Source organism: Pristiophorus japonicus, chromosome 1, assembly GCF_044704955.1.
Source record: "Pristiophorus japonicus isolate sPriJap1 chromosome 1, sPriJap1.hap1, whole genome shotgun sequence".
Taxonomy (NCBI): domain Eukaryota; kingdom Metazoa; phylum Chordata; class Chondrichthyes; family Pristiophoridae; genus Pristiophorus; species Pristiophorus japonicus.
In genome coordinates, this window is record NC_091977.1 from 64871821 (window position 1) to 64885701 (window position 13881).

At 45.1% G+C, this 13881-nt stretch overlaps 1 protein-coding gene across 1 annotated transcript in view; it reads right to left on the minus strand.

Moving 5' to 3' along the window:
- Window positions 1-13881, minus strand: part of LOC139265788 (FERM and PDZ domain-containing protein 1) — a 187108-nt gene that overhangs the window by 39624 nt on the left and 133603 nt on the right. Inside the window, exon 13 of the mRNA XM_070883650.1 lies at window positions 10806-10950. Within this exon, the coding sequence (XP_070739751.1) occupies window positions 10806-10950 (145 nt within the window). The remainder of the gene's footprint in view (window positions 1-10805; window positions 10951-13881) is intronic.

The following is a 13881-nucleotide window of genomic DNA, read 5'->3' on the forward strand; positions in this document are numbered from 1 at the left end:
CAATGGTTTCTCGACCCCTCCGCCAATGGTTTCTCGACCCCTCCGCCAATGGTTTCTCGACCCCTCCGCCAATGGTTCTCGACCCCTCCGCCAATTGTTTCTCGACCCCTCCGCCAATGGTTCTCGACCCCTCCGCCAATGGTTCTCGACCCCTCCGCCAATGGTTCTCGACCCCTCCGCCAATGGTTTCTCGACCCCTCCGCCAATGGTTCTCGACCCCTCCGCCAATGGTTTCTCGACCCCTCCGCCAATGGTTCTCGACCCCTCCGCCAATGGTTTCTCGACCCCTCCGCCAATGGTTTCTCGACCCCTCCGCCAATGGTTCTCGACCCCTCCGCCAATGGTTTCTCGACCCCTCCGCCAATGGTTTCTCGACCCCTCCGCCAATGGTTTCTCGACCCCTCCGCCAATTGTTTCTCGACCCCTCCGCCAATGGTTTCTCGACCCCTCCGCCAATGGTTCTCGACCCCTCCGCCAATGGTTTCTCTCTATCTACTCTGTCTAGACCCCTCATGATTTTGAACATCTTTATCAAGTCTCCTCTCAATCTTCTCTGCTCTAGGAGAACAACCCCAGCTTCTCCAGTCTATCCACGTAACTGAAGTCCCTCATCCCTAGAATCATTCTCGTAAATCTTTTCCACACCCTCTCTAAGGCCTTCACATCCTAAAGTGCAGTTCCCAGAATTGGACAAAATACTCCAGTTGAGGCCGAACCAGTGTTTTATACAGGTTCATCATAATTTCCAGACTTTTGTACTCTATACCTCTATTCATGAAGCCCAGGATTCCCTAAGCTTTTTTAACTGCTTTCTCAACTGGGCCTGCCTCCTTCAACGATTATATATAGCCCTAGATCTCTCTGTTCCTGCACCCCCTTTAGGATTGTACCCTTCAGTTTATATTTCCTCTCCTCATTCATTCTACCAAAATGTATCACTTCACACCTGAAATTGTACCCTGTACACCCACATCCAAGTCATCAAAATATATCAAGAAAAGCAGTGGTCCTAGTCCCGGCCCTTAGGGAACGTTACTGTATACCTTCCTCCAGTCCGAAAAACAACCATTCACCACGACTCTGTTTCCTGTCACTTTGCCAATTTTGTATCCATGCTGCCACTGTCCTTTTTATTCCATGGGCTTCAGCTTTTCTGGCAAGTTTATTATGTGGCACTTTGTCGAACGCCCTTTGAAATCCATTTACACCACGTCCACTGCATTGCCCTCATCAACCCTGTCTGTTACTTCATCAAAAAACTCTATCAAATTAACATAAGAACATAAGAATTAGGAACAGGAGTAGGCCATCTAGCCCCTCGAGCCTGCTCCGCCATTCAATAAGATCATGGCTGATCTGGCCGTGGACTCAGCTCCACTTACCCGCCTTCTCCCCGTAACCCTTAATTACCTTATTGGTTAAAAATCTATCTATCTGTGACTTGAATACATTCAATGAGCTAGCCTCAACTGCTTCCTTGGGCAGAGAATTCCACAGGTTCACAACCCTCTGGGAGAAGAAATTCCTTCTCAGCTCGGTTTTAAATTGGCTCCCCCCGTATTTTGAGGCTGTGCCCCCTAGTTCTAGTCTCCCCGACCAGTGGAAACAACCTCTCTGCCTCTATCTTGTCTATCCCTTTCATTATTTTAAATGTTTCTATAAGATCACCCCTCATCCTTCTGGACTCCAACGAGTAAAGACCCAGTCTACTCAATCTATCATAAGGTAACCCCCTCATCTCCGGAATCAGCCTAGTGAATCGTCTCTGTACCCCCTCCAAAGCCAGTATATCCTTCCTTAAGTAAGGTGACCAAAACTGCACGCAGTACTCCAGGTGCGGCCTTACCAATACCCTATACAGTTGCAGCAGGACCTGCCTGCTTTTGTACTCCATCCCTCTCGCAATGAAGGCCAACATTCCATTCGCCTTCCTGATTACCTGCTGCACCTGCAAACTAACTTTTTGGGATTCATGCACAAGGACCCCCAGGTCCCTCTGCACCGCAGCATGTTGTAATTTCTCCCCATTCAAATAATATTCCCTTTTACTGTTTTTTTTCCCAAGGTGGATGACCTCACACTTTCCGACATTGTATTCCATCTGCCAAACCTTAGCCCATTCGCTTAACCTATCCAAATCTCTTTGCAGCATCTCTATGTCCTCTACACAACCCGCTTTCCCACTAACCTTAGTGTCATCTGCAAATTTTGTTGCACTACACTCTGTCCCCTCTTCCAGGTCATCTATGTATATTGTAAACAGTTGTGGTCCCAGCACCGATCCCTGTGGCACACCACTAACCACCGATTTCCAACCCGAAAAGGACCCATTTATCCCGACTCTCTGCTTTCTGTTCACCAGCCAATTCTCTATCCATGCTGATACATTTCCTCTGACTTCACGTACCTCTATCTTCTGCAGTAACCTTTTGTGTGGCACCTTATCGAATGCCTTTTGGAAATCTAAATACACCACATCCATCGGTACACCTCTATCCACCATGCTCATTATATACTCAAAGAATTCCAGTAAATTAGTTAAACATGATTTCCCCTTCATGAATCCATGCTGCGTCACCTTGATTGTACTATTCCTATCTAGATGTCCTGCTATTTCTTCCTTAATGATAGTTTCAAGCATTTTCCCCACTACAGATGTTAAACTAACCGGCCTATAGTTACCTGCCTTTTGTCTGCCCCTTTTTTAAACAGAAGCGTTACATTAGCTGCTTTCCAATCCACTGGTACCTCCCCAGGGTCCAGAGAATTTTGGTAGATTATAACGAATGCATCTGCTATAACTTCCACCATCTCTTTTAATACCCTGGGATGCATTTCATCAGGACCAGGGGACTTGTCTACCTTGAGTCCCATTAGCCTGTCCAGCACTACCCCGCTAGTGATAGTGATTGTCTCAAGGTCCTCCCTTCCCACATTCCTGTGACCAACAATTTTTGGCATGGTTTTTGTGTCTTCCACTGTGAAGACCGAAGCAAAATAATTGTTTAAGGTCTCAGCCATTTCCACATTTCCCATTATTAAATCCCCCTTCTCATCTTCTAAGGGACCAACATTTACTTTAGTCACTCTTTTCCGTTTTATATATTTGTAAAAGCTTTTACTATCTATTTTTATGTTTTGCGCAAGTTTACCTTCGTAATCTATCTTTCCTTTCTTTATTGCTTTTTTAGTCATTCTTTGCTGTTGTTTAAAATTTTCCCAATCCTCTAGTTTCCCACTAACCTTGGCCACCTTATACGCATTGGTCTTTGATTTGATACTCTCCTTTATTTCCTTGGTTATCCACGGCTAGTTATTCCTTCTCTTACCGCCCTTCTTTTTCACTGGAATATATTTTTGTTGAGCACTATGAAAGAGCTCCTTAAAAGTCCTCCACTGTTCCTCAATTGTGCCACCGTTTAGTCTGTGTTTCCAGTCTACTTTAGCCAACTCTGCCCTCATCCCACTGTAGTCCCCTTTGTTTAAGCATAGTACGCTCATTTCTGACACAACTTCCTCACCTTCAATTTGTATTACAAATTCAACCATACTATGATCACTCATTCCGAGAGGATCTTTTACTCAGAGATCGTTTATTTTTCCTGTCTCATTACACAGGACCAGATCTAAGATAGCTTGCTCCCTTGTAGGTTCTGTTACATACTGTTCTAAGAAACAATCCCATATGCATTCTATGAATTCCTCCTCCAGGCTACCCCGTGTGATTTGAGTTGACCAATCGATATGTAGGTTAAAATCCCCAATGACTACTGCCGTTCCTTTTTCACATGCCTCCATTATTCCCTTGATTATTGCCCGCCCCACCGTGAAGTTACTATTTGGGGGCTTATAAACTACGCCCACCAGTGACTTTTCCCCTTACTATCTATAATTTCCACCCACAATGATTCAACATTTTGTTCATTAGAGCCAATATCGTCTCTCACAATTGCCCTGATATCATCCTTTATTAACAGAGCTACCCCACCTCCTTTCCCTTCTTGTCTATCTTTCCGAATCGTCAGATACCCCTGTATGTTTAATTCTCAGTCTTGGCCACCCTGCAACCATGTTTCTGTAATGGCCACCAAATCATACCCATTTGTAATGATTTGTGCCGTCAACTCATTTACTTTATTTCGAATGCTGCGTGCATTTATGTACAGTGTTTTAATCCTAGTTGTTAAACCATGATTTTTAGTTTTGACCCCTCCTGCAGCCCCTTTATATTCAGTGGCCCTTTTTGTTTTTTGCCTTGGGTTTCTCTGCCCTCCACTTTTACTCATCTCCTTTCTGTCTTTTGCTTTTGTCTCCTTTTTGTTTCCCTCTGTCTCCCTGCATTGGTTCCCATCCCCCTGCCATATTAGTTTAACTCCTCCCCAACAGCACTAGCAAACACTCCTCCGAGGACATTGGTTCCGGTCCTGCCCAGGTGCAGACCGTCCGGTTTGTACTAGTCCCACCTCCCCCAGAACCTGTTCCAATGCCCCAGGAATTTGAATCCCTCCCTGCTGCACCACTGCTCAAGCCACGTATTCATCTGCGCTATCCTGCGATTCCTACTCTGACTAGCACGTGGCACTGGTAGCAATCCCGAGATTACTACTTTTGAGGTCCTACATTTTCATTTAGCTCCTCACTCCTTAAATTCGTCTCGTAGGACCTCATCCCTTTTTTTACCTATGTTGTTGGTACCAATGTGCACCACGACAACTGACTGTTCTCCCTCCCTTTTTAGAATGTCGTGCACCCGCTCCGTGACAATCCTTGACCCTTGCACCAGGGAGGCAACATACCATCCTAGAGTCTCGGTAGCGGCCGCAAATTGGTTAAACATGATTTCTCTTTAACAACTCCGTGCTGGCTTTCCTTAATTAATCCACACTTGTCTAAGTGACTGTTAATTTTGTCCCTGATTGTCGTTTCTAAAAGCATCTCCACTGCCGAGGTTAAACTGACTGGCCTGTAGTTGCTGGGTTTATCTTCACACCCTTTTTTGAACAAGGGTGTAACATTTGCAATTCTCTAGCCCTTTGGCACCACTCCTGATTCTAAGGAGGATTGGAATATTATGGCCAGTACTTCCGCGATTTCTTCCTTCACTTCCCTCAGCATCCTAGGATGCATCCCATCCAGTCCTGGTGACTTATCTATTTTAAGTACAGCCAGCCTTTCTAATACCTCGTCTTTATCAATTCTTCCAGTATCTTCTCTACCTCTTCCTTTTCTATGTCTGTGGCAGCATCTTTTTCCTTGGTGAAGACAGATACAAAGTATTCATTTAGTACCTCAGCCATACCCTCTGCCTCCATGTGTAGGTCTCCTTTTTGGCCCGAATCAGTCCATCCCTCCTCTTACTACCCATTTACTATTTACATGCCTATAGAAGACTTTTGGATTACCTTTTATGTTAGCTGCCATTCTATTCTCATACCATCTGTTTGCCTCTCTTATTTTCTTTTTGACTTCTCCTTTGAACTTTCTATATTTAGCCTGATTGTCAGATGTGTTCTCAACGCACTCTTTTTCTGCTTCATCTACATCCAGGGAACTCTGACTTTAGTTACTGTACCTTTCCCCCAGTGGGATTAGACATCGACTGTACCCAAACTATTTACTCTTTAAAGGCAGCCCATTGTTCCACTACAGTTTTGCCTGTCAATCTTTGATTTCAATTTACCTGGGCTAGATCCGTTCTCATCCCATTGAAATTTGCCATTCCTCCAATAAGTATTTTTACTCTAGATTGCTCCCTGTCCTTTTCCATAGCTAATCTAAACCTGATGATACTATGATCACATGTATTCCATTAATTATTACACTTAACCAAGCCTATGTAACCAGAGCCTTTCCCCCGTGTCCATTCACATGCACACTTTGGTGCCGCTCCGAATCCGAGCCCTTCAATACTTTTCCACTTTTTCCCCCTTTTTCCTTTTCTCTATCCCTCCCTGACCACTCTCTCCTGTCATCATGCCTCCTTTCATCTCTCCTCTCTCGGGCACTCTGCCCTCCCAAATCCCTACTCCAATCATTCATTACTCTTCAACCTTCCTACTCTCCTGCCGCCATCCCAGGCTTGAGTCCTTCTTAGATAAGCCTATAGCTTCCCTCTGTGCCTTTCTTGGCATCCTACGAAGGGCCCATGAAGGCATTCGTCGATGCCTCCTTACGAGCAGCAACCCCTACTCTCTCGCCGACCTTTCCGCCCAGCGCGCTCATTGAAGGCTAATCTTGCCAATTTGCTCCCCATCCAACTCACCCCCCCCCCAGCACTGACCCTGTGGACATGGCAGTGGGGCAGCCATCACCGACCCTCTCTGAATCTCTCTCAAGAATGCCCATTCACTTGCAAACAAGGCCCTCGCCATCCATGAGCTTATCGTGGATGATTGCATCGACATCATGGCCCTGACGGAAACTTGGTTGAGGGGTGATGACACCTTACCCTTAAGTGAAGCATCCCTGGCTGGCTATAGCTTCCATCACTTGCCCCGCTCAGACCGCCGTGGTGGAGGTGTGGCCTCGCTACTCCCATCGTGTCAATCACAGATAAGGCCACCTCTGACCACCTCCTCATATCGCTCTCCATCCACATTGCCCTTCCACCTCCGCCACCCCCCAATCCTACCTCCTATGTGTCTGCCCCTGGAAAAAACTCTCTCGCAACTGCACTTATCCACTCCCATCTGTCCAGCCTTTGGCCCTCCATTCACCATGACCTTTCTGCAGCTACCAATCTGCTCAATCACACCCTCACCACCACCTTTGATGCCCTAGTCCCTATTAAAAAAATTACCCTCTCTCACCCTGGCCGTTCCCCCTGGTATGGCCCTCATCTTCACTCCCTTAAGTCCAAGGCATGCAGATTTGAACGGATATGGCTGGCTGGACCACATAAAGCATTATCGGGTCCTGCTCTCGTCTGCCAAAATTGCTCACTATTCCAGAATTATTCTGGAATGTAAAGATAAACCATGGCTTCTATTCTCCGCTGCTACCCATCTTCTTAAACCCCTCTCCACTGTCTCCTCCACCCACACCTCCAACAGCAAGTGTGAGGAGCTCATGGACTTCTTTGTCTCTAAGATCGAGACCATCCATTCGGCCGCCTCTGCCTCTTCTCTTTCTTCCCCTAGTTCACCGAGCCAAACTTCCTCTAAGGAGCCGCCCTGACCTAGCCCTGAACTCACATCTTTCTCCTTTTCTCTCCAATCTCCTCTCATGAGCTCTCCATACTCATCTTGTCCATGAGACCCACTTACTGCTCCTATGACCCTATTCCTACTAAACTACTGACCACCCAAATTCCTTTTCTGGCTCCCAATTTAGCTGACATTGTTAACGGCGCTCTCTCATCCGGTACTGACCCCCTCTCCCTCAAATCTGCCGTTATCACCCTTCTCCTCAAAAAAACAACCCTTGACCCCTCCGTCCTTGCAAACTACCTCTCCATCTCCAACCTCCCTTTCCTTTCCAAAGTCGTTGAAAGTGTTGTTGCCTCCCAAATCCGTGCCCATCTTTCCCACAATTCCATGTTTGAATCCCTCCAATCAAGTTTGCTCCCCTAGCACAGTACCAAAACGGTTCTCATTAAAGTCACAAATAACATCCTTTGTGACTGTGCACATTATCCCTCCTCGGCCTTCTTGCCTTGTCTGCAGCCTTTGACATGGTTGACCACTCTATCCTACTCCAACGTCTCTCCAATGTCATCCAGCTGAGTAGGACTACACTCGCCTGGTTCTATTCGTATCTATCTAATCATAGTCAAAGAATCACCTGCAACAGCTTCTCTTCCCACTCCGGCATCGTTACCTCTGGTGTCCCCCAAGGAACTATCCTTGGCCCCCTCCTATTTCTCATCTACATGCCCCTTGGCGATATCATCCAAAATAACAGCGTCAGTTTCCACATGTACACTGATGACACCCAGCTCTACCTCCTCACCACTTCTCTGAACCCTTCCACGGTCTCTAAATTACCAGACTGGTTGTCCGACATGCTATTCTATATGAGCAAAAATGTTCTCCAATTTAATATTGGGAAGACCGAAGCCATTGTTTTCGGTCCCCGCCACAAACTCTGTTCCATAGCCACTGACTCTATCCCTCTCCCCAACTTCTGTCTGAGGCTGAACCACACTGTTCGCAACCTTGGTGTCATATTTGACCCTGAAATGAGCTGCTGACCACATATCTGCAGCATAACTAAAACCACCTATTTCCAACTCTGTAACATCATCCATCTCCGCCTTTGCCTCAGCTTATCCGCTGCTGAAACCCTCATCCATGCCTTTGTTACCTCTAGACTTGACTATTCCAATGAACTCCTGGCAAGCCTCCCACATTCTACCCTACGCAAACTTGAGATGATCCAAAACTCGGCTGCCCATGTCCTAACTCATGCTAAGTCCCGCTCACCCATATCCCCTGTGCTCGCTGACCTATATTGGCTCCCGGTTAAGCAACGCCTCGATTTCAAAATTTTCATCCTTGTTTACAAATCCTTCATCGCCTCGCCACTCCCTATCCCTGTAACCTCCTGCAGCCCCACAATCCTTTGAGATATCTGTGCTCCTCCAATTCTACCTGATTATAATCGCTCAATCATTGGTGACCGTGGTTTCTGTTGCCTAGGCCCTAAGCTCTGGAATTCCCTGCCTAAACTTCTCCGTCTCTCTACCTCTCTTTCCTCCTTTAAGACGCTCCTTAAAACCTACCTCTTTGACCAGGCTTTTGGTTACGTGCCCTAATTTCTCCTTTTGTGGCTCGTGTCTGTAATACTCATCTGAAGCACCTTGGGATGTTTTACTACGTTAAAGGTACTATATAAGTTGTTGTAACATCAATCACAGTGCTCAGCTCCATTCGCAACTCCTCAGATAATGAACCAGTCCGTGCCTGCATGCAGTAAAACCTGAACAACATTCAGGCTTGGGCTGATAAGTGGCAAGTGACATTCATATCATACAAGTGCCAAGTAATGACCATTTTCAACAAGAGAGAGTCTAGCCACCGCTTTGGGACAGAGGAGGTTGAGCAGAGGAGGTTGAAGTGTATAAAATTATGAGGGGCCTAGATAGAGTGAATAGGAAGGTCTTAGCAGGGAGTTCAATAACCAGGGGACATAGATTTAAAGTAATTGGTAGAAGGATTAGAGGAGAGTTGAGGAGAAGTTCCTTTACCCAGAGGGTGTTCGGGGACTGGACCTCACCGCCTGAAAGGGTGGTAGAGGCAGAAACCCTCATCACATTTAAAAAGTACTTGGATAGGCACTTGAACTGCTGTAATTTACAGGGCTACAGATCAAGAAATATAAAGTGGGATTAGACAGGATAGGTCTTATTCAGCTGGCACAGACATGATGGGCCGAATGGCCTCCTTCTGTGTCATAAATGTCTATGATTCTGTGACATTCAACTAGATTACCATTGCCGAATTCCCCACCATCAACATCCTGGGGGTCACCATTGACCAGAAACTTAACTGGACCAGCCACAGAAATACTGTGGCTAGAAGAGCAGATCAGAGGCTGGGTATTCTGTGGCGAGTGACTCACCTCTTGACTCCCCACAGCCTTTCCACCATCTACAAGGCACAAGTCAGGAGTATGATGGAATACTCTCCATTTTCCTGGATGAGTGCAGCTCCAACAACACTCAAGAAGCTCAACACCATTGAGGACAAAACAGCCCACTTGATTGGCACCCCATCTACCACATTAAACATTCATTCCCTCCATCAACGTACTGTGGCTGCAGTGTGTACCATCTACAAGATGCACTGCAGCAACTCGCCAAAGCTTCTTCAGCAGCACCTCTCAAACCTGCGGCCTCTACCACTTAGAAGGACAAGGGCAGCAGGTGCATGGGAACACCACCACCTACAATTTCCCCTCCAAGCCATGCACCATCCTGACTTGTAAATATATTGCCGTTCCTTCATTGTCACTGGGTCAAAATCCTGGAACTCCCTCCCTAACAGCACTGTGGGAGTACCTTCACCTCACGGACTGCAGCAGTTCATGAAGGCAGCTCACTACCACCTTCTCAAGGGCAAGTAGGGATGGGCAATCTCCATCCTTACCAGCGCCACCCACATCCCATGAATGAATTAAAAAATGACTATTAACAGTATTACGTCGCTAATGCTATTGAAGAAAGAAACAACTTGCATTTATATCGTGCCTTTCACATCCTCAGGACTTCACAGCCAATTAATTGTTTTGAAGTATAGTCATTATTGAAATGTCGGAAAACACGGCAACCAAAAATGCCCAAAGCAAGCTCTCACAAACAGCACTGAAATAAATGACCAGTTAATCTCTTTCAGTTGAGGGATAAAAGTTGGCCAGGATTCTAGGAGAAACCACTGCTCTTCTTCAAATAATGCCATGGGAGCTTCTAAAACCACCCAAACAGGACTTCAGCTTAATGTCACTTCTGAAAGACAGCACCTGTGATAGTGCAGCACTCCTTCAGTACTGCACTCGAGTGTCTGTCTAGATTTGATGTTCAAGTGGGCTTTAAATCCACAACTTTCTGCCTCAGAGGTGAAAGAGCTACCACTCAGCCAAGGCTGACACTAAAAAGGATTACTCAGGGATAAGATCAGCCTCTGTATACATTAAGAGCATTCCTGTCTGATTTTCAGTGTTAACAAATATCGTAAAAACAATTCTGTCTGGGGGCAGAGAGAATGGAAACAAAATTCACATCTGTAAGCTTACTTTCCTGGACAAAAAGAATGATAAAAATAAAACTGGAATTCCTGTTTAAAAATAAACAATAAATAAAGTATTACCTTCCTCGTTTGTAAGCAGCTGACTTTGATAATTGCCAGGCCAGGTGAATATAGATTCTGTGGAGTTCACATACAGCTTGTGATAACCAGCGATCAAACACACAAGGTCTTTGGCATGGTGAGATTCCAGTACCAATGTCAGGGACTGTAAATAGAAGCATACAGTCAGTAATTTAACCGTCTCACTAACATAGCCCTAGACTTCCACTGCTACCAACTGTTTCACTTTAAGTAGTATTTTCACATTATTGGCTCAGAATTTGCTGGAGCAGGACACCTCACGGCGTGTCCCATTATTAGACATTTTCCCTCACCCTTCAGCTCGATATCTTTTTGTGCTGTAAGTTTCTGGAAGTGTGAGCTGATAACGGCAAAGCAAGAGCATCGAGGAATCTGGGACCTTTGTGAACAATAGAACAGTCTATCCCATTAACCAATGAGATTTAAGGATTAAAAAGAAACAGAGGAATATAAGAACATAGAAATAGGAGCAGGAGTAGGCCATTCAATGAGATCATGGTTGATCTACCTCAATTCCACTTTTACACACCATCCCCATATCCCTTAATTCCCAAAACTTTATTGAATGCTGTCTTGAATATACTCAATGACTGAGCACCCACAGCTCTCTGGGGTAAAGAATTTCAAAGATTCACAACCCTTTGAGTGAAGAAATTTCTCCTCATCTCAGTCCTAAATGACCAACCCCTTATTCTGAGACTGTGACCACGTGTTCTAGATTCCTCAGCCAGGGGAAACATTTTCTCAGCATTAACCCTGTCAAGCCCCTTAAGAATTTTATATGTTTCAATTAGATCACCTCTTATTCTTCTAAACTCTCGGGAATATAGGCCTGGTCTACTCAATCTCGCCTCATAGGGCAATCCCTTCATCTCAGGAACTAGTCTCGTGAACCTTTGTTGCACTCCCTCTAAGGCAAATATGTCTTTCTTTAGGTAAGGAGACCAGCACTGTACACAGTACTCCAGGTGTAACCTCACCAATGCCCTGTATAATTGTAGTAAGGCTTCTTTACTCTTATAATCTAATCCTAATAACGATGGAGAAAGAGGATGAGAGTCAAATCAGGTACAGAAAGAGAAATAACGAGAGGGATAAACAGATTGGATTAAGAGAGAGAAAAAAAGAGACAAAATTTAAAAGAAATAATTTTTTGTTTTAAGTATCACAAATCGCTAACAACAATTTACTACTTGTTGAAATGAGATGGCACAGTTTCAATTGTTCTATTTCTGGGCAGGAGAGATTGATTGGCATTGCAGAAACATAAATCTCGTCATTAAAAAGGTCCTTACTCTGTTAAGTGCCAGCCCTAACTTTCTGTGGAGCGTTTAAATGGCAATTTATGCACAAATGCAATTATTTCTTGAAAGTCATAGGGAGGGTGAGTTGCCATTTTTGCGAGGTTACTAGTGGAGCAGCGCAAATCGTCCAGCAACTTCTGGTGATACGCAATTCACAGAGTATCTCTTCCTCACCAGATATTGCTGGACAATTTACACATTAACAATGGCTGTTAAACTCGGTGTTATTTTGGTTGCAAATTCTGGTCTATTATTTAATTCACATTAAATAGATGCAATGATAATTAAAAATATACTGCAGGTGAGAGACCCACATGACTATAATTAGAACATTCACAGATATCCCCTGACCAGGTACAATGTTCCCCAGTCTTAAAAGGAAGATTTGCCCTTCCTATATCAAGAAGAAAAATACTTTGGGATAAGTATGTTATTCCTTCATTTTGAGATTTTATTTTTCCCTATCCTACTCTGGAAGAGACATATGTTGAAGTTAATGATGACTGTTGTGCAATAGTGAGGTGATTCTGGCAGAGGGCAGGGGCATGGTGGGAGGGGGGAGGAATTTGTGACAGGGTCTCAGTATTGCCACTGCCTCACAAACCAGGAGACAAACTCTTAAATTCATGGGATTTGGTATAGAAATCATGAGTTGCTATTTTGTCCTGACCCAACCCCTCACTGACCTTTGCTCCTGGATAGGAGGCGCTTTCCGTGAACATTGCTCCCAGACAGGAAGTGCATTCCGTAATCATTGCTCCCAGACAGGAAATGCATTCGGTGACCTTTGCTCCCGGATAGGAAGCGCATTCCGTGATCATTACTCCCAGACAGGAAGTGCATTCAGCCATCACTATCCGACTACTGAGTAAGAACATAAGAAATAGGAGCAGGAGTAGGTGGACCGGTGGCCCCGCTGTCTCATCACTCCCAGGCCGGCCTCATTCTCCTTTTAACTCTTTCCAGAATATAACCTCCTCCAGCCCTACAGCCCTCCAAGATCTCTGCACTCCTCCAATTCAGGCCTCTTGCGCATTCCTGATTTTAATAGCTTCACCATTGATGGCTGTGCCTTCAGCTGGCCACACTCACTACCATCCAATACAAGAGGCAATCTTTGTGCCTCCCAGGCGGTTTGAATTCTTCAGCAGACAGATGAGCTAACTGGGTTGGCCTGTGGAAAGTGAAGTGCCTCAACATTTTTTAAATTGTAAACCCGTCACCAGAATTCTGATTTTCACAAGTAAGCTCCATTTCCCCCCACTTGTTTGGACTTAGTTAAAAAGTAGCTATTAAAAGTAAGTTAAACTTGTGCAAATCACTCTTCTTCCCTCTACCAAAATGCTTCCTTGCTTCACCTAATGATTGAAAGCCTGATCTTACAAACCCATCTGCAGTAGGATCATTTTATTTTAAAAAGCGGATTCACATACAACTCAAAATTCGCACAAACTTGTTTCTCATTTCCTCTCCAAAAACATGTCACTGCCATCTGACAGCAACAAAGTACCTTCTTACTCACCTGCTGCGGATAAAACTCAGTGACTCACTCACCTGTAATAGATTTAATCAGAAGATGAGGGATACTCGGTATCTACTGATCTCTCCCACTGATTTGAGAGCTTCGACAAGCTCTAGTGCTGGTCAGCTGCACTGATCTGGCCCGCTTTGATTTGCTTGGTGGTGACTGCGGAGTTTCTGTAACATCGTCCCTGGAACCGTGGCACAAAAGGAGAAAGGGGGGCCATGCT